The 21,337-nt window shown below is 42.6% G+C and overlaps 1 protein-coding gene across 1 annotated transcript; it reads right to left on the minus strand.

Annotated features, from left to right (window-relative positions):
• Positions 1-4,345: 4,345 nt before the first annotated feature.
• Positions 4,346-14,302, minus strand: LOC100555959 (methanethiol oxidase). The gene is made up of 12 exons (XM_016998335.2): positions 14,239-14,302; positions 13,936-13,992; positions 13,192-13,304; positions 10,388-10,573; positions 8,363-8,483; positions 7,966-8,148; positions 7,584-7,762; positions 7,298-7,376; positions 6,874-6,995; positions 6,629-6,721; positions 5,040-5,158; positions 4,346-4,899 (listed from the first exon to the last, which is right to left on the minus strand). The coding sequence occupies exons 1-12, from the start codon at positions 14,300-14,302 to the stop codon at positions 4,737-4,739; spliced, it is 1,479 nt and encodes a 492-aa protein (XP_016853824.2). The 3' UTR covers positions 4,346-4,736.
• Positions 14,303-21,337: the final 7,035 nt, after the last annotated feature.

Genomic DNA, 21,337 nt, shown 5'->3' on the forward strand with positions numbered 1-21,337 from the left:
AGATTGAGAAGCCACCCTTGTTATGTTACTCATGCTGTTGGCCCCATTTTAGGAGGCAACCCCTGGCAGTGAGACCAGGGAGAAGCCTGTTGGCAGAAACCCAGGCAAGTGACCCGCCTGAGCTGCCTATTGAGAATGAGTCCCTGCTGTGGCGAGCATACAGATCAGGCCCAATTGAAATTAGCCAGCAAGCAAGGAGATAAGGTGATTTTGGTTGTGGTAATCTCTGAGCGGTTAGACTCAATTTAACCCTCTCTGAGGGAGATTCCACCAAAAATCAGCATAGCAGCCAAAGCAAAGCTTTCAAATGCAGCAGTTACTTACACGCGGGCGAGCAAGAGAAGCCTTTGACCATTTAGGATTGCAATGGACTGCAGAGTCTCAGTAAAAGTTCAAAAAGTATTTATTCAGGTAAAAAGAACTCCATTGTAGATAGAAAGGCTTGGGAGCTGTCTAGTCTACTCTAGACTGGTTTCTAGGGAAAAATAAGAAAGGAAAAATAACAAACATCTAAATAGTTACATCTTGCCAGGAGAGATGGCGAGATGCTTCTTGTTAGCTAGAAGAACAAAGGGAGAAGAGAGAACCAAAATGGTTCCAACCTCATGGTCCAGTTTATTGGGGCCATAAAAGACATTCTGACCAATGAGAAGTTAGTGTTCCTGGAGAGTCACATTTCTACTAACTTCAAAGAGAAAAAAAAGAGAAAAAAGGAGACTTAAGTGAGCAGTGACCTAGCCCAGGTAAACTAGATGTCCCAAGGACCCGGGACTGGTTTTCTCATGCAGCAATGCCACTGGTTTGGACCCTCACCCTGTGAAGACTGTGTATTTTCCAAAAACTAGGTGAGCTTGCAAATGTTAAAAAAAGAACAATTAAAAACAAAGGAAAGATCAACCATAGATGGAATTAAAACATAACTTGGCTTCCCTAGATGGCCAGGCGCCACCATCAGCAGCCACAAAACCTCAACAGAAAGAAGAATCGCCTGACTTGGCAGACATTAACTATCCACGGGCTCCGTTCCTGCCTCTTCAGCGATAGCTCAACCTCTTTTGTTTTTGACAGCAAAACACCTGGCTGTGCTTACGTGCTTTTTGCACTTTTCTGAAGAAGCCAAATGTATTGCTGAGTCCCTTTGGGGAGATAAGGCGGGATATAAATAAAGTTTTATTATATTACTAGCTGTACCTGGCCACGCGTTACTGTGGCTAGGACTTAATTTTTCTTTTCTTTTTGTTGTATGAACGTAGAGGCATGGATGAAAGGTTGTGCTGTCAATTTTCAAGGTTGTGGGGCGTTTAGTTTAGTTGTTTTGTCCGGTGCCGTGATTCCATTACCCTTTTATATATATAGACTAGCTTGAGTACTCATCGGTGCCCGGGTTATTTGAAAAGGGCATTGTTTGTTTCTGGATGCTAGATAACATCAGTTTGGTCGTATGTTACGCTATCTCTTAGAAAAATACTCAGAATTTCCTGTTGTTTTTAATGAATGCTCCCATTAGAAAATGCACAAGGATGTGGGTAAACTACAATTCCCAAAAGTCTTGGGTTAACCTTCCCAAAACTCCGCCAGTATTCACAGTTGGCCATGTTAGGTCTGTGTGCCAAATTTGGACCAGATCTGTCATCTGCTGAGTTCAGTGTTCTCTGAATACGGGTGAACTATAACTCTCTGATGCCAAAGTCAATCACCCCAAGTTGGCGGCGTTGGGTATGTGTGTCAAGTTTGGTCCAGATCCATCATTGGGGTTCAGAGGGCTCCCGGAATACAGGTGAACTATAACTGTCAGAGATAAAGGTCAATCACCTCCAATGTCTGCCAATATTTTGAGTTGGTCATGTTGCATTTGTGTGCCAGGTTTGGTCCAGATCCGTCATCTGCTGAGTTCAGTGTTCTCTGAATACGGGTGAACTATAACTCCTGGATGTGAAGGTCAATCATCCCCAAACCCTGCCAGTATGCAAATTTGGCCATATTGAGTCTGTGTGCCAAATTAGTTGCAGGTCCATCGTGCTCTTAGTGCTCTTAGAATGCAGATGAACTATACATCCCAGTCCCTACAACTCCTAGAAGTCGTGGTGGATTCTCCCCAAACCTCTCCAGTATCTTCAGTTGCTGATCAATTCCTCTGTTTGCTGTATGCCATAGGAAAGGGTAGGAAAGGGTTAAGGGAGAGGCAGTGGGCGGGGTCATGCAAATAGAGAAAGAAAGGATCACTGGGATGTGCTCGCTGTAACCTGCAATATTCTTGGAGGGAGTGATTTGGTGGCTCCACAGCACTGGGAACTATAGCCTGTTCGTGGAGGCCAGAGGCTGTCTTTGTGAGCGGACACCTGTACCACATACACACATACAGATTTTCACTTTTATAGTGTGTATAGATATATTATTATTGCTAAGAAATGGCTTTTTGGAGACTCAGATTTCACTATTTGTTCAGACACGTGGAGATGAATGTGTTTGTTTGTGTTTTTTTAATGTTAAGACATTAGTTCTTTCCCTGCCTGGAGAAATACATTTGAGGGAAGACTATACGCTTAAATGCATGACATCAACATTTTAATCCCCAAACTATTAAGCGGAACCTCAACCCTAATTATTACTCCAAGCCATTGATGAGCGATATTCGCTAACAGGGAAGTTGCAGTGTTTGAAACAAAAGACTTTGTTTCAAGTGACTCTGCCTTCAAGAAATCTCCGAATCCAGTATCTGGTTGAGTCTTAAAATGCGGGCAGTGAACCCCACTTTTGTGGCTTTTAGTGCCTCTCCTCAAACAAACAAAAAATGCATGATTTTCAGGCAGTTTTCGAACTGCTAGGTCGACAGAAGCTGGGGCTAACAGCGGGTGCTCACTCCGCTCCGCGGATTCAAACCTGTGACCTTTCAGTCTGCAAGTTCAATAGCTCAGCGCGGAGCCACCAGGGGCTCTTTGTGGCATGATGCATAAAGAGTGGATTTTGGATTTTTGCTGGGAGCAATGTTTGGAAACTGCTACAGCTTGTAGCTCTGTCTGATGATATTGTGTGCCTTGTTGTGTTTTGGACCTTGGCTTTGGAACTTTGGATTCTGCATAGACTTGGATGTTTTGGTGAGGACCTTTGGAATGGACCACTGACTACGACTTCTGAAATACCCCTTCATTGTTGCTGTTTGAATCTGCATTGGCTTGGATCCCGGACTGGCTGACAATGAGAGTAGTTGGTGACTATTTATATTGAGAGACACTTTTCCTAATTGGTCCTATCACAAAAACATGGCGAAAGTTTATTAAACTGCAAAAAAGCTTTGTTTTTACGGGACATACTGAAGCGCATTTTGCAATAGTTTTTCAATGAAGATCTCAACCAAATCAACCTCGTTTGTGGCAGCCATAAAAACGAAGTTTCTGGAGTAGAACAACTACCGGTACTTTCAAAGTAATTACTACTCAATTAAATAGGAATAACACTTTCAAGCCAGGCACAATTTTCTTTTCAGATGTTGTTAGATAAAGGTAAAGGTTTTCCCATGACAGTCGTCAGTTGTATCCGACTCTGGGGGTTGATGCTCATCTATACAAAATCCCAGAATACTTGTAAAGTATCTATACAAATACAAGATAGTCTATGTACAAAGAAAATGTGTCCAAATCTATATATATATATATAAGAGTGATGGAATCAGGGCACCGGGCAAAACAACAAAACTACAGGCCTCCCAACCTCGAAATTTGACAACACAACCCATCATCCATGCCTCTAGGTTGATACAACAAAAAGAAAAGAAAAATAAAGTCCTAATTAGAGGGAGAGGAATAATAGTTTTTATCCAGTTGCTGCTAGTAACATATATTATTAAAGTTCCCCGTACAAAGCTCAATTTGGCCGTATCAGACAAAATGAAAAGGAGCAACAGCTCTAACACAAAAGTTATTCAAGTCTGGTATTGGTTCCAATGTATATAGACTTCAGGGATACATAGTCAATGAAAATATCTTCCAAACAAATTAAACAGATGGTTGGTCGTGTTGCTGTATACCTCCAAAGTCATGTGGCTAATTACTGTCCATTACTTTCCTGCCGGAGCAGTACCTATTGATCTACTCACATTTGCATGTTTTCGAACTGCTAGGTTGGCAGAAGCTGGGGCTAATAGAGGGAGCTCACAACCTTTCGGTCAGCAAGTTCAGCAGCTCAGTGGTTTAACCCGCTGTGCTACTGAGTTAATTTTGTTACATAGTGATTATTCTATTCAGCCAAATTTACGTAAAAGGGCAAAACTTTCCATGACTAAGAACAAGTATCAGGTCTCTCAGCCATCTAACCATTTGTTTCAAAGAAAAGCCTTATTATTGTTCAAACAGCAGTTTATTTGTTAACAGGATCACGTTATAAAAGCCCTTACATGCCAAGCCGTTCATAGGAAGGTAAGAAAGAGAAAAAGAAGGGAAAGAAAGGAGGAGAAGATGGAAAGAAAAGGAAGAGCCACAAAGAGAGTCTACCCACCAATGCCAGACCATTGTCATGAGGACATTGTGAGGTAGTCCCTCTCAGAGCTGAAGAACAGAGGAAACAGGCAGAGAGCAGCACCAAGGATATCCAGAGAATGATGGGGATATATGCTACTCGTGGTATGTCCTGTGTTGACCATTATGGCATGACTTCCAAGGGATCAAGACAGCAAGCACTGAACAAAGAAACATTGAATAGACCCCAATATGTGGGGTGCTTCCCCCCGCTGATATGACACGTTATTCCCAGATATCGGAGGTGCAGTCCCCACCGGGGTAGGACATGCCGTGCACCAGAGCTGGACCGACCGGCTCATGCCCAAAATCCAGCAGAAAGTCCGGGTTCACAAAAAGGCCACCCTTCTCGGTGTCCACGTCCAGCTGGAGCATGACCGAACCTTCCCTGGAAAAGACATAATGCGGGGCAGAAGTCAACGTTGTGTCCAAGCCATGGACACCTTATGAGGCTTTTGGACTGGATGTGTACAGAAAAGGTCTTCCTTGGAGGCGAAAGGAGTGCTACTCGCCCAAGGCTACTCTTACCTGACCATCTCGGGGTAAAATTGCTTGTCCCACGAAGTCAAAATAGAGTTGGTAACATAAAGACGGGTGCCGTCCAAGCTCAGCTGCATCATTGCAGGCCCTCCTTGGACCTTCTTGCCCTAAAGAAAGCGAGGAATCAGTAGCCCCAGGATTAGGAAACATGTAAATAAGATAAGGAGACATGGAAAAAGGAGTATTAAACCCAGAATTGCCAGTTTTCTCTGCAGGCCTTCTAAAAATTCAAGTCATGAATGTAACGGAGTAAATCCAAGGAAAGTTTTGGATTCAGAAGGCCGGGTTTCTACGAGGGTTGAATGAAAAGTAATGTCTCTACCTTGGTAACAACTCAACAGATGGCGGTCCAGGTATGTCTTGTTCAGTAGACTCTCCTCTACAGTTACTTCCATTTGGCAGGAAGCCTTAGCATTGAACGGTTGTGTTGTTAAAGTGCAAAGTATGGATCCCTGCGCCGACGGGGAAGCCTTAGCATTGAATGGTTGTGTTGTTAAAGCGCGAAGTATGGAACCCTGCGCAAACGGAGAAGCCTTAGCATTGAATGGTTGTGTTGTTAAAGCGCCAAGTATGGAGCCCTGCGCAGACGGGGAAGCCTTAGCATTGAATGGTTGTGTTGTTAAAGTGCAAAGTATGGAACCCTGCGCAGACGGGGAAGCTTTAGCATTGAACGGTTGTGTTGTTAAAGTAGGAAGTATGGAACCCTGCTCAAACATTGGTCAATGTGACTTAAGTAACGTCCAGTCATTGAATTAATGACAGCAGAAGGTGTCACCACAAAGGAGATTGCTCAGAGAATACAAACTGTTTATGGTGATTGTGTTGATGTGAGTCCTGTGCGTCGTTAGGCAAGTAAGTTTAAAAATATTGAGGTGGGAACATCTGACTTGCGTGACAAAGAGTTGGACGTCCTGTGACAGCAACCACTGAGTTTCACAAGCAAAAGGTTGACAGATTGATTCAGGACGATCGTCATATCACTCAAAGAGAAATTTCAAGCATAATCGGCATTTCACAAGAACGTGTGCATCACATTATTGCTTTGCTTGGCCATCGGAAGATCAGTGCACAATGGGTCCTGTGAGACACTGGTTGCGGAAACAGAGTGTCGACTTCTTCTGTGACGGCTTCAGAATACTTGTTCATCGTTGTCAAAAAATGTATCCAATTGTCTGGTGACAGCAGGCTAGTTTTGACTAGGCATGATTTCCGTCCTTTGGAGGTCGGAACTTCCTTCGGACTGAGGAATGTGGTTTCTTATCTCTGTGTGTGTGTTGAGCTGGTGCTTGCCGAGGCAAGAGGCTGAAGAAGAATGCCAGCTCAGAGCCATGGCTTTTGCTGTGCTTTGTAAATATGTTTATAGATATTGAATAAATGTTTGGACTTCAGACAACAGATGTGTTTGAGTCTGACATTGAATAGGAATTGGTGTGGCAGACGATTGCAACCAATTCATCAGGGTGCTGGAGAAGATGATCGATGGAGTTTGAAGAAACCCACCCGGCACGTACCCTGACCTACACGCTGTTAGCCTCTTCCCATTTTGATCTGTTTCCAAATCCCATCATTGACCTTACCTGGATCACAAAGGGATCGGGTTGACAGTCCAGCTCCGGATCCTCAAGGACAGTTACGGGACCCCCTTTCTGAAGGCTGCCCCCCACAAACACCTAAAGATACCAATGAGACATGGTCATTTGAAAACTAAAGACATTGGGAATCCCTGGACTGGGAACCCAGTCCTCTTCATCGCCAGCCAGCAGCCAGAGGCGATGGGATCCATCATCTGGAAACATCTGATTAGAGAAGGTTGCAAACTTACCTGCCCGACTAACTTGGGACAGTGCGGATCGGTGATATCGTATTGCCGGACATCGCCATGCACCCAGTTGCTTAAGTAGAGGAACCGGTCGTCCAGAGAGATGACAATATAGAAAGTGAATCCTGGAGGAGGAGCGGAATCATCGAGTCTCAGGAGAACCCGAGGGCCAGCTGGTTCAACCATCTTCTGCCAGGTTAGAAGACACAATCCTATCCCTCCCAACAGATGGCCATCCAGTCTCTGCTTCAAAACCTCTGGAAAAGGAGACTCCGCCGGACTTCTAGGAAGCATATTCCCCTTTAGAATAGCTCTTGCAGTCAGGAGGTTCTTCTTAATGTTTAGGTGGAATCTCTTCTTGCAATTCCAGTTCATTGCTCTGTATCTACAAACTACAATAACAAATGGCTTATTTCTTGTTACTAACCTGGCATTTCAGGGAAGATCCATCCCGATACTTTCTTGTTTGGGATTTGGATCACTTTCTCAGCCTTCCAGCATCCGCCCTGCATGGAAAACCAAATTGATCAGAAAAACGGACGTCCTCCTCCCAGTTTTTCTTGGAGGGAATTTGTGCCTGCCTTCCCCCAAGAATGAGAGAGGGAGTGAGTTTCCATAGCAGACCCTAGGATCTTCAGGCACCAAACCATTAAACCACCCTGGCTCCCCAAAACCAACCGACTTCCCTCACGGCCATCTTTTCCCTTTTTCACCTCTGTCTTAAAGAAATGGTGGATGGAACTCTCCATTAAGCAGGCCACGTAACCATGGACTGAGTTTGGGTTGTGCAAGAAGCGGATCTCCAGTGGCATCGAATCTTCACCCACATCGATCGACTGGAGGAGGCGGTGGGTGGTCAAGTCCCAGATATTGAGGTTGCGGCCGTAGCGTCCTGCGGACAAACAGGATCCAGGATTATTCCAAGTGAAGTCTGACCAAAGCAGAGTGGATTGTGACTTCCCTCAATATGGACACTTTACTTTTGAAGCAGCCTAGAATCACATTGGCTATTTTAGGTGCCGCACCCAAATGTTGAGTGGTGTTCACCTTGTGCTTTACTAGAACTCCTAGATCCCTTTCACGTGGACTTCTTACCTTTTCTCAGATCGGCCAGTTTGACCTCATTGATATAGAACTTGGGCACCCCCGCTTCGGTGCTGATCAGGACGTTGTGCCGCGGCTGGTACCAGAAGTCAGCCATTTTGACAGGTCCGTCTTCCGGGCAGTCCCAGGTCCCTTTCACTTCCCAGGTTTCCGGGTCCAGAAGGAGAAGTCCACCTGGGATTAAAAAAAACAGGATCCACTGGTATCAAAAAGCAATGTGTTTCCAAAGAGCAATAATATTATTTTATATCCTTCTTTCATGCCAATGATTGAGATTCAAGTCAGGTTACCTATTAGAATATTGGCAGATTTAGGTTTTTTTTCTGTAGTTCCCCCCTATTGTGGAGAACTGATTATATTCCCAAATAGGCATTTTTGCCTCCGGTACCTCTTCCGTTGCCAAATGTGTCTGTAACAGCGCTGACCATAATCTCCCCACTGCCCAAGCAATGCGAGCTATTTAAGAAACACAGGTTGGTTTTTCTGATAGTTTCAAGGGGTTCGATGATCTGGTGAGGTGTTGGAAAGAGAGGAAAAAGGTTATTTCATAATTCTGCCCTTTTATTTATTTATTTACTTAATTATTTACAGTATTTATATTCCGCCCTTCTCACCCCAAAGGGGACTCAGGGCAGATTACAATCTATATATATAAAAGAGTGATGGCATCACGGCGACCCACAAAACAACAAAACTACAGGCCCCCCAACCTCGAAATTTGACAACACAACCCATCATCCACGCCTCTAGGTTGATACAACAAAAAGAAAAGAAAAATAAAGTCCTAATTAGAGAGAGAGGAATAATTGCTTTTATCCAATTGCTGCCACTTAGAAGGCTAAGCTCCTCCAACTTGGTCTTCTAGCAACCCAAGAAAAAATAATTAAAAACACTAAAAAATTAATACAATAAAATACAATAACAGAAAGTAACTAAAAATAATACAAGAAAATAATAAAATATAATAAATAAAAAGATAACTTACAATAAAATTAATAAAAAATTACAAATGTCAAATAAAAATTACACAACAATTTTTAACCAATACCACCACCACTTTGCCACAGCAACGCGTGGCCGGACACAGCTAGTGTACATATATATGTCAAACATTCGATGCCATTAGACAAACAACACATAGACAGTCAGATACAGAAACTATTTAACTTTCCAACTTCTGACTTCTATATTACACTAGCTTTGCCCGGCCACGTGTTGTTGTGGCTTATGGGATTCTTTTTAGATTGAACGACTATGTCTTTTGTGGCCAAATTTGATGTGATTTGGTTCAGTGGTTTTGTTGTTTACTCCATAGCAAAATGCACACTACATTTTGTATATATATATATATATATATATATATATATATATATATATACACACACACACACACACACACACACACACACACACACACACATGCACACACACACACACACACATATACTAGCTGTGCCCAGCCACGCGTTGCTGTGGCGTTGTCTGATGGTGTTGGTGAGAACTTGTTGAGGTAGTGATGGTATTGAATGTCTTTTGTATGGTTGTCTTTATGTTTAGTATGCATTTGGTTTGTGTACTGTGAAAGTGGTGAGGGTAGAGGGGGTCTATGTCCCTGTGTAGTATTGTATAGTATTTATATGTTGTCCATGTGTTGTGAATGCTTGGATTGTGTCCTTCTGCATAGTAGAAAGGGTTGGACTGGATGGCCCTTAGGGGTCTTTCCAAACTCTTGGATTCTATGCTTCTATCATCATCATCATCATCATCATCATCATCATCGTTATGTAGAGGCTGGATGGCCATCTGTCAGGAGTGCTTGGATTGTGTCCTCCTGCATGGTAGAAGGAAGTTGATCTGGATGATCCTTAGGGGTCATTCCAAACCTTAGGATTGTATGTTGATGTTATTATTATTAGTATTAATATAGTAGAGTCTCACTTATCCAACACTCGCTTATCCAACGTTCTGGATTATCCAACGCATTTGTGCCAAAAAGCACAAAGTCCAACAAATTCCTCACTTGCCTTGCAGACAATCCTATGGTCCAGAAGGTAGAAGAGGCAACAAGAGGATCAGCAACTCTTGATCTAATCTTAACAAATGTGGAAAACCTGATCAATACAGTTGAAGTAGTTTTGTTGTTTTGTCCTAGGCCGAATTTTTTTATCTTTTTATATATATAGATATAGATTAATGCAATTTGATACAATTTTGATTGTTTTGGCTCAATACTATGGAATCCAGTTTTGCAAAGGTTATAGCCTTCTTTGCCTGCGTGCACTAGTGCTTTAGCAAACTGCAACTCCCACAACTTAATAGCATTGATCCATGACAGTTACGGTGTTGTCGAGCTGCACATATTCCCCAACATAGATACACCCTGACCTCTTCCCTGTGCGATTCTTTGACCTACTTTGCACAAGCTGGGAGCGCACAGGTCAGAGCCAGTGTCCACCACGTAAATACGTCCGGAGCATAGACATGGTAGGACCAGGTGGTTGCGCTCGATGCTAGTGTCCCCGAAGGATCTGCTGGAGGCATTCCAGCCCGAGTGATAAAGTTCGTCATTCAGGTAAGGCATGACCAAGCGGTGGATGACCTGTTGGGAAGACGGAGAGGACATGGTGTTTGAAAATCAGGCGGGGAAGGGTCAGAGAAGGAGCAAAGACACACTGGGAAATCTAGCCCGAACAAGGATGGTTTAGGCTTAGATTTTTGGGCATATTTCATTTGGGAGGATGCCCAGGTGCTCCGTGGCAATGCCAGTCCTATGAAAGAAATCGTTTCTCAATCCACCCAGAGTTATTAAGCACATAAATAAGCGTTTCTCAACCTGGGGGTCGGGACACTTGAGGAGGTCGCAAGTGGGGTGCCAAGGGTTGCGAACGACCATCAGAAAACACATATTTCTGATGGTGCTAGGAACCCCTTTGACAGAGAAGGTTGAAGAGCTCTCCTAAATCACTGTCAGTTCCAAATCCCTCCCGTATTTTCTGTTGGTCTTGGGGGCCCAATTCTATCATTAGTGGGGCTCAAGGGGCTCTTCAACTCCCAGATGTCAAGGTCTATTTTCCTCAGACTCCACTAGTGTTCACATTTGGACATATTGAGTATTTGTGCCAAGTTCGGTCCAGATCCATCATTGTTTGAGTGCTCTCTGGATGTAGGTGAACTACAACTCCCAAACTCAAGGTCAATGGTGACCAATCCCTTCCAGTATTTTCTGTTGGTCGTGGGATTTCTGTGTGCCATGTTTGGTCCAATTCCACTGTTGGTTGAGTTCGGAATGCTCTCTGATTGTAGGTGAACTATAAATCCTAGCGCAAGGGTCCCCAAACTTTTTAAACGGGGCCGGTTCACGATCCTTCGGACCGCTGGAGGGCCGGACTATAGTTGGCCACCGAGCAATAATAATAATAATAATAATAATAATAATAATAATAATAATAATAACTCCAGCATATCTATCTTGTTTGCTGTGTCATACAATAAAATAACAACAAGAACAACAACAAAAAAGAGGGTTGGAAGAGACCCTTTGGGCCATTGAGTCCAATCCCCTTCTGCCTTTGTACACCGAAAGCACAAGCAAAGCACTCCTGACAGATGGCCACCCAGGCTCAATTTTTATTATTATTATTATTATTATTATTATTAATAATAATAATAATAATAATAAAGAGGGTTGGAAGAGACCCCTTGGGCCATTAAGTCCAACCCCCTTTTGCCTTTGTGCACCAAAAGCACAAGCAAAGCACCCCTGACAGATGGCCACCCAGCCTCAATGTTAATAATAATAATAATAATAATAATAATAATAATAATAATAATAATAATGGTTGGAAGAGACCCTTTGGGCCATTGAGTCCAACCCCCTTTTGCCTTTGTGCATCAAAGGCACTAGCAAAGCACCCCTGACAGATGGCCACCCAGCCTCAATGTTAATAATAATAATAATAATAATAATAATAATAATAATAATAATAATAATGTGATGTTGTGATACGAAATCCAGCATATCTATCTTGTTTGCTGTGTCATAAAATATAATAATAATAATAATAATAATAATAATAATAATAATAATGGTTGTAAGAGACGCCTTGGGTCATTTAGTCTAACCCCCTTCTGCCCTTGTGCCATGGGGGGCGGATAAATGTTTTCAATGGGCCGCATCCGGCCCCCAGGCCTTAGTTTGGGGACCCCTGTCCTAGCGAGTACAACTCCCAAATGACAGAATCAATCTTTCCCCAACCCCACCAGTATTCAAATTTGGGCGTATCGGATATTTGTGTCAAAATGTGGTCTAGTGAATGAAAACACCCTGCATATCAGATATGTACGTTGCGATTCATAACAGTAGCAAAATGACAGTTATGAAGTAGCAACGAAAATAATGTTATGTTTGGGGCTGACCACAATATGAGGAACTGTATGAAAGGGTTGCTGCATTAGGAAGGTTGAGAACCGCTAACATAAATACACCTTGGTTGGATGTTTTTTTGTATGTATGTATGTGTGTGTGTGTGTGTGTGTGTATGTGTGTGTGTGTGTGTGTGTGTGTGTATATATATATTAGCTGTGCCCGGCCACTCGTTGCTGTGGCTAGGACTTAATTTTTCTTTTCTTTTTGTTGTATGAACGTAGAGGCATAGATGAGAGGTTGTGCTGTCAATTTTCGAGGTTGTGGGGCGTTTAGTTAAGTTGGTTTGTTCGGTGCCGTGATTCCATTACCTATATATATATATAGATAGATAGATAGATAGATATTATCTTATATTTCATGTTGTGAGTATATTGCACATTTAATACAAATGTTCATACCTACACATCTTGGTTGGATAACTCTCGTCGAATCAGGAAGAAAGGGCTTTGCTCCTTGTTTCTGAGTTAATTTGCGCCTAATCTTTTTCTGAGATCCACATCTTAACATTCTTGGCTTCTCTTGTGACATTATCAGGTTAAGGCTTTAAAGTGGGCAGCCCTGCATTTCTGCTGTCAACAGAATTCTGGGAAATGTAGTTTAGGGCAGAGCCTTTTGAATTCTCAGGTCCTCGCCTCGTATATTAGGAAAAGCAAGGAATGAAAGAAAGAGAGGACAGAATCACAAAGAGATTGCAAATTGCGAGATTCTAGACATGGGAATATTGTGAGATGTGGAGAAGGGAGAAGGCGATGTCAGGTCTATGTGCTAGTTTGCTATAAAATAGAATTTACCTGGCAATAACGCGGCGATTCTGGATCCACGTCCACCGTGGCCAAATAGTCAGGTTGCCGGGCATCGGTTCCGGTTAAAGAGCACTGTACGTACAACAGCTTTTCTCTGGGGCCTGCGGAAACAAAGTCTAGTATCGGGATCTTCAAGACATGGATGTATTTTGTTGGATATGAAGATGTGGAACCTGATCCTGATGAGGAACTGAAAAATATGGATTTTTAGACATATATTGTATGCACATTAGAAGCAGTGAAATGTGGAAAAATCAGACTCTCTCCGTGTTAGATTTTAGGGATGCACAAGCTGACAAGACAAGCTGGGAGAAGGGGGGGGGGCAGTTTTCTATACATTCCAGTGTGAATTGGTTCCTAGTACAGCTTGACAGGTCAAGAGTGGCCTCTTGATTGATCTCTCTTTTGGTGTCTGTGACTTTCTACAGGCTTTAAGAGTGCTTAAGATAGGAAAATGGTGATCGTGCATATTTATGCCCATGTATGTAAGCATGTGAAGTGACGTACTAATGACGAGATGTATGTAGAAGCATGTTCTTTGTCTGAAAATGTATAAAAGGCAAGTCCACGCCTTGATCGGAGCTCTGGTTTGCTTTTTGGAAGAGATTCCACTTCCAGAGACTCAGCTGAATATAATAAACCGGACTTTTTGGCCTCTCAGAAGGATCTCTCTTGCGTTATCTCTCCCTTCATCTACAACAATCCTGGGTAGGAAATATTGGCCTGACTTACCTTTCATGGCATCCAATGGTGAATTGTAGATAGGTCCATGGTATGAACGACGTCTCCCTATACATTTGGGAAACAAACAAAAGATTAAGATCCGGTTTATTCACATCAAAAGGAAATACTTGGATCAAAAGAGTACCTGGATCATAAGAGTCACGATGGAGGACCTGGAACATTTCTAGAGAGGACACGTTTAGTCGGACGTGGATAAATGAAATCTTGACTGAATTCCTTTTCTGTTACATAGTCTAGGGATCTATCTTGGGAATAATAAATGTCACAAATAGAGAGAGCTGGACGTCTTACCTTTATTTGGGTTCTTCTGGTCTGGATGTTTTGCATCCAAGGCTTTGGTCTGGATCTTCGACATCTCCTTTGCAACCTCTGACAGAGAGAAGTGTCTCTCCTGTCCTTAAAGGAACTTATATACATACAGAGCATATCTCTCCATCTTTACGGGTAATGCATCTAAACTGTGAGAAAAAAGTTGTCTTTGCTGAAACAACTCATTAAGGAAACGTTTGACTCTGGGTGGGACAAACAGGGAGCAATTTCAATGTGGTTTGTTTTCTTGTGGCCCTAATCTGCTTTATTCAGTTGATTTCGGGAACATCACCATCCCCTCCCTTCCGACAAACCCTTTATGTTTTTATGTGTTTACACTTGACTGATTCAACAGGAAAGAAAAGAGCATTGCAGCAACTTGGGTCCATGCAGTATTTATTTATTTATTATTTTATTTACAGTATTTACATTCCGCCCTTCTTTCTCACCCCGAAGGGGACTCAGGGCGGATCACATTATATACATAAAGGGCAAACATTCAATGCCCATATACACATAGAACCAAAACAGAGACGGACGCAGAGGCAATTTAACCTTCTCCTGAGGGGATGTTCGATTCTGGCCACAGGGTGGAGCAGCTGCTTCATCATCCACTCTGATGGCACTTCCTCATTCCAATGTTGTAAATTAGTTAAACTTGCCTCCCCACTTTTATAAGTGGTACCTTATTTCCTACTTGATAGATGCAACTATCTTTCGGGTTGCTAGGTCAGCAACAAGCAGGGGCTATTTTTTTAAAATTTTTAATTGACGGGTGCTCACCCCGCCACGGACTGGCCTCGAACTCATGACCTCATGGTCAGAGTGATTTATTGCAGCAGCTGTTTACCAGCCTGCGCCACAGCCCGGCCCCAGAACAGCCTGTCTGTGTGTATATAAGCAGAAGTCAATAACTTGCTGGAGAGAGGGTGGAAGAAACCAATGTTAAACTATAGAGAAAAAAAAAGATACAGGAAATATTTATTTTAAAATTTATATATACAGTAGAGTCTCACTTATCCAACACTCGCTTATCCAACGTTCTGGATTATCCTACACATTTTTGTAGTCAATGTTTTCAATACATCGTGATATTTTGGTGCTAAATTTGTAAATACAGTAATTACAACATAACATTACTGCGAATTGAACAACTTTTTCTGTCAAATTAGTTGTATAACATGATGTTTTGGTGCTTAATTTTTAAAATCATAACCTATTTTGATGTTTAATAGGCATTTCCTTAATCTCTCCTTATTATCCAACATATTCGCTTATCCAACGTTCTGCCGGCCCATTTAAGTTGGATAAGTGAGACTCTACTGTACTAACTTGGGTGCCCAGTGTTGCCTGGGTTATTTGAGAAAGTTTTGTACAAAATTGTAATTGTACAAAATGCATAATGTTGTGTGTGAACTACAACTCACATCATGCCAGGTTAGCCCCCAGAAACTCCATCAGTACTTAAAGTTTGTTATGTCGGGCAAGTTTGCTCTGGGTGCATCATCGGTGGGGTTCAGTGTGCTCTCTGGCTGTTGGGTAAACTACAACTCCCACTCTGGTGAGTGAGGCCCCTCCAACCCCTCCAGTAGGTTTAGTTATTTATTGTATTTATTTCTATCATTTCTACCCCGCCCTTCTCACCCAAGTTAGTCATGGAGGTTCTGTGTGCTAAGTTTGGTCCATTATCAGTGGAAGTCACAATTTCCCTGGTTGTGGGTGAACTACAACTCCCAGAAAGTAAGATCAGATCCCCCAGACCTCTCTAGTAATCAAATTTTCGTATATCAGGTCTGTGTGCCACGTTTGGTCCAGATCCATTGGTGCTTGGATTCACAGGGCTCTCTGCATGTAGGTGAACTACAACTTCCCCAAATCATGGTGAATTTTCCCCAAAGACCTCCAGTATTTTGTGCTGGTCATGTGGGCTCTGGGGGCCAAGTTTGGTCCAATTCAATTTTTGGTGGAGTTTAGTGTGCTCATTCATTGCAGGTGAATCCCAGTACCTACAACCCCAAAATGTCTAGGCCAATTCCCCTCAAAACCACCAGTATTCAAATGTGGGCATATCAAGTATGCATACTTAGCGTTGTCCAGATCCATCATTGTTTGGGTTCATAGTGCACTCTGGATGTAGGTGAACTACAACTCCTCTAAATCCCTCGAAAGACCTCCAGTATTTTTTGTTGGTCATGTTTGTATGCCAAGTTAGTTCCAGGCTCATTGTTGGTGGAATTCATAGTGCGCCTAGATTGCAGGTGAACTATACATCCCAGTCCCCATAACTCCTATAAATCATTGTGAATTCTCCCCAAACTTCTCCAGTATGTTCAGTTGCTGATCAATTCCTCTGTTTGCTGTGTGCCATAGAAAAGAATAGGAAAGGGTTATGAGAGAGGCATTGGGTGGGGTCATGCAAATTCCACACCAATGGAGAAAGTCAGAAACACTGGGATGTTTATGGTGGAGGGGAATGTTGTGGTTTAGTCTGATGATGAAAGGGGATTTGGGTTTATGCAGGCTGACCAAAGCAATGTTGAGGAGAGAAATCTTGAAGGCTCTGATGCTGGAAATGTTGAAGGCTCTGGCTTGGAATTGTCAGAGAGGCCTCAGGCTAGCGAGGAAACAGAAACTAATGATAAGGGTGACCTTTCACAGGATTTAGAACATCAACAAGTTCCAGGTGTCTCTGGCAGTGACTCAGAGGAGTCTTCTTTCTTAGATAGAGATACAAGGTTAAGGTTAAAGGTTCATCGTCCCAAACTTTCCCTGAGAATTGCTGGCAAACGTGTGGGAACTCAAGGACAGAGAAATGCTTTTTGGCTTGTAAACATGGGCAAATAAGGGAGAGACAGGGAAAGATTTCAGATGAAGCAACGTTGATTTTTGGAAGCACATCTCCTGCCTTGTCTAAGGATTCTCATTTATGTTCATGCCTGGAACCCATGTTTTTGGATTTTATGCTGAAGTTCATGTTGCCCTGTTTTTCAGGACTAATTTCCTATATCTGTATTCTGCAAATTGCTTTTACCTCTGGATTATAGCCTTTTGACTGACTGCCTTCGCATTTGAATATTGCTTTTTACTGAATGCCATTGCATTTGGATGTTTGCTTTCTTTACTGCTTTTTATTCAGACTTTGCTATCTTTTATCAATAAACTGTTTAAACCTAGCCTGCTGTGGTGAAGTGTGTGTTAAGAGCAAGGTGAACCAGTGCTGAGGTGCAACAGGGAAACAGAAAATCTAGGCGGAAATTGTCCCCGTATGAAAGCCTTCCCTTGGGTGGTGGGCAGGATGGTATTTGTGGAGGACATTGGCAGGGCTCTTGGACATGTTCATAGCGCTTGCTATGACCTACAATGTCACTGGAGGAGGGCCATTGGTGTCTCCTGAGTAGTGGGAGCAGTAGTTGTTTGTGGAAGTGGGAGCTTGTCCTTTGCAATTGACACCCCGGCCACAAATGCATATTTTCACTTTTATTATGTGTTTACTAGCTTTGCCCGGCCACGCGTTGCTGTGGCTTATGGGAATTATTTGTTGGCCAGGTGGAATAGCAGTGAATAGCCTTGCAGCGTGAAAGTCTGGCTGTTTTGTGAAGTGGTTGGAGCCGTAGCATTAATCAAAGAGGCGCTTTGAAGTGTGGGTACTTCCTTAGTAGGGGAATTCTTGTTTGGCCAGATTGAATGGTATTGAATAGGTTTGTAGGTTAAAAGCCTGGTCGGTTTGCACATAGGGTATTGTTGCTAGGCGAGGTTGAATGGGACAGAGTAGTGTTGTGGTTTAAAGTTTGGGGGCTTTGTATGTAGGGGAAATGTTGGTTGGCCTGATTGAAAAGTATTGAATAGCCTTGTTGGTTGTAAGCCTGGTCGGTTTTTACCTTGCGGAATCCTTGGTTGGTCAGTTTGAATAGGAATTAATAGTGTCGGTGTGGGAGGTTTGAATGGTGGAATTAGCCACCTTGGTTAGTTTTGAATGGCCTTGCAGGTTGAAAGGGTGTTTGTTTACTGTCTGGAGGAATGTTTTGTTGGGAAGTGTTAGCTGGCCCTGATTGTTTCGTTTGTAGAATTCCCAATTTCCCTGCTTTCCGAGTGTTGGTCTTTATTTCCTGGTTTTAGAGATTATATTGTTTTCTATTATTATACCATAGTAAGTCTTATATATTATAATGTTATATAAGGTGGTGAGAATTGTATTATATGAGGTCAGTTGTACATAGTTGTATAAAATGTAGACTGAACTGGATTAGATGGCAGTGTAGAGTGAAGGCAATGTCATAGAGGAATATTATTTAGAATGCCAAGGTAGATAATCCAGTTTAAAGGAGGTATTGGCAGATGTGCCTTGGTATTCTGGGTAATATTGTTGTGTGGCAGGGGTTTGAGTGTAGACTGCCACATCATGGAGTTGAAATCAGATAATCTGTATTTTCTAGGGACAGTAGTCTGGATGAAGTCTAAATGCAGTTTGTCTGTGCCCTGGGATACAGGCGTGGGCCAACTTGGGCCTTTGCTGCAGGTGGTTTGGACTTCAACTCCCAGCATTCGTAACAGCCTGAGTCCCTTTTGTTTTTTTCTCTCAGAAGCTTAAGGTGTTAGGAATAGTGAGAGTTGGAAGTTGAAAACAGCTGGGTGAAGAGTACCTGGTCGCCTGTTGTGGTTGTTGCTGTTGTGACTGTGTTTTTAGTGTAATTGTGTTGTATCTTACTTGAGGCGGGGATGATTGATTGTGTTGGCAATTTTTGAGTTTCGAGGGTTTGGGGTTTTGTTGTTTTGTGAGTCGCCATGATGCCAAAAGCCTTTTTTATATAGAGACTAGCTGTGCCCGGCCGCGCGTTGCTGTGGCGTTGTCTGGTGGTGTTGGTGAGAAATTGTTGAGGTAGTGATGGTATTGAATGTCTGTTGTATGGTTGTCTTTATGTTTAGTATGCACACTGAAGTGGATTATATGGTAGTGTGGAGTCAAGATAATCCAGTTCAAGAATTTGCAGCACTTTATCAGTCACCTCATGTTTACAATATTTATATGGTGCACCTTACCCAGTCTACTTTTACAACCTCTCCATTTTAATCCATGTTTTTATTAGCTCTTGTCATTTGTTTTTACTGGCTAATGTTTAAATTTTTATAATTGTGCATTTTTTTGTCTATTGTTGTGTTTTATATTGTTATTGTTTTTATTCGGGCTTGGCCCCATGTAAGCCGCCCTGAGTCCCCTTTGGGGAGATAGAGGCGGGGTATAAAAATAAAGTTGTTATTATTATTATTATTATTATTATTATTATTATTATATAAGATTCTAAATGGGTTATATAGCTCTGTGGAAGGGCCTTGAGTCTACACTGCCATCTAATCCAGTTAAAATCTGATAATCTGTGGAAGAGGCCTAAGTAAGGCCTAATTGTGCCTGTCCCCTGGGCTGAGTAGGTTGCTAGGAGACCAAGTGGGTGGAGCTTAGCCTCCTAACTGGCAGCAATTGGATAAAAACTATTATTCCTCTCCCTGTAATTAGGACTTTATTTTTCTTTTCTTTTTGTTGTATCAACCTAGAGGCATGGTTGTGTTGTCAAATTTCGAGGTTGGGGGACCTGTAGTTTTGTTGTTTTGTCCGCTGCCCTGATGCCATCACTCTTTTATATATATAGATATGTGTGTATATGTGTGTGTGCTTGTCAAAAGAATATATGTTTGTTTGTCTGCCTGCCTTTTTTGTACCACAAAAAGCTGTTGCTGTGTGAAGTGGCCCTTTGTGATACCACTGGGTGAGATAGGTGAGCTTGCAAATGTTAGAACAATTAAAAACAATCAAAAGATCAACAATAGGTGGAATTAAAGCATCACTCGGCTTCCCTAGATGGCCAGGCGCCACCATCAGCAGCCACAAAACCTCAACACAAAGAGGAATCGCCTGACTTGGCAGACCCTAACCATCCACGGGCTCCGTTCCTGCCTCTTCAGCAATAGCTCAACCTCTTTTCTTTTTGACCGCAAAACATCCAGGGCTGCCTACGTGCTTTTTGCACATTTCTGAAGAGGCCAAACGCGTTGCTGAGTCCTTATGAGGAGATAGGGCGAGACATAAATTTTATTATATGCTAGCTTGGGGACGCGGCAATGGGGGTTATTTGAAAAAGGTATTGTTTGTTTTTGGATATTTTCAGTTTGGTGTGGGTGAACTACAATTTCCAGGTTTCTCTGGATGCAGGTGAACTACAACTCCCAAAATGAAGGTCACTTCCCCCAAAACCTTGCAGTATATTCATGTGGTCACGGGGGTTCTCTGTGCCAAGTTTGGTCCCAATCCATCATTGGTGGGGTTCAGAGTGCTCATTGATTGCAGGTGAACTATAAATCCCAGCATTTATAGGTATGCGTGCCAGATTTGGTGCAGATCCATTGTTGTTTGCGTTCACAGTTCTGTCTGGGTGTAGGAAACTATATTTCCTATAAATCAAGGTGAATTTCCCCAAAAACTCTCCTGCATTTTTGTTGGTTATGGGGGTTCTGTGTGCTAACTTAGGTCCAGGGCCATCATTGGTGGGGTCCCGAGTGCTCTTTGATTGCAGGTGAACGATACATCCCAGTACCTACAACTCCAAAATGTCCAGGACAATTCCCCTCAATACCCACCAGTATTCAATTGTAGGCATATCGGGTATGCATGATATGTTTGGTCCAGATCCATCATTGTTTGGGATCATAGTGCACTCTGGATAGAGGTGAACTACAAACCTCCAGTATTTTTTGGTGGTCATAGGGATTCTGTGTGCCAAGTATGGTGCAAATCCATTGCTGGTGGAGTTCAGAGTGCTCTTAGATTGCAAGCGAACTATACATCCCAGGAACTATAACTCCTATCAATCATGGTGAATTCTCCCCAAACTTCTCTAGCATGTTCAGTTGCTGATCAATTACTCTGTTTGCTGTGAGCAGTAAAAAGGAATAGGAAAGGGTTAAGGGAGAGGCGGTGGGCGGGTGACGATAAGACTAGTGACCGACTGTTTATATTGAGAGATGCTGTGCAGGGCTACGACACATTTCCTTACTTTTATTCTATTCAGCCAACTTTAGTTAAAAAGGGCAA

This window comes from Anolis carolinensis, unplaced genomic scaffold (assembly GCF_035594765.1).
Source record: "Anolis carolinensis isolate JA03-04 unplaced genomic scaffold, rAnoCar3.1.pri scaffold_14, whole genome shotgun sequence".
Taxonomy (NCBI): domain Eukaryota; kingdom Metazoa; phylum Chordata; class Lepidosauria; order Squamata; family Dactyloidae; genus Anolis; species Anolis carolinensis.

What these genes read in the sequence shown, in the direction of transcription:
- LOC100555959 (XM_016998335.2), bottom strand. Translation starts at nt 14,302, where the DNA reads ATGTCGAAGATCCAGACCAAAGCCTTGGATGCAAAACATCCAGACCAG. An exon ending in CCAGAAGAACCCAAATAAAG is followed by an intron (nt 13,993 to 14,238) that starts GTAAGACGTCCA and finishes CCAAATGTATAG; the next exon opens with GGAGACGTCGTTCATACCAT. An exon ending in ACTGGCCGATCTGAGAAAAG is followed by an intron (nt 7,763 to 7,965) that starts GTAAGAAGTCCA and finishes GTTTGTCCGCAG; the next exon opens with GACGCTACGGCCGCAACCTC.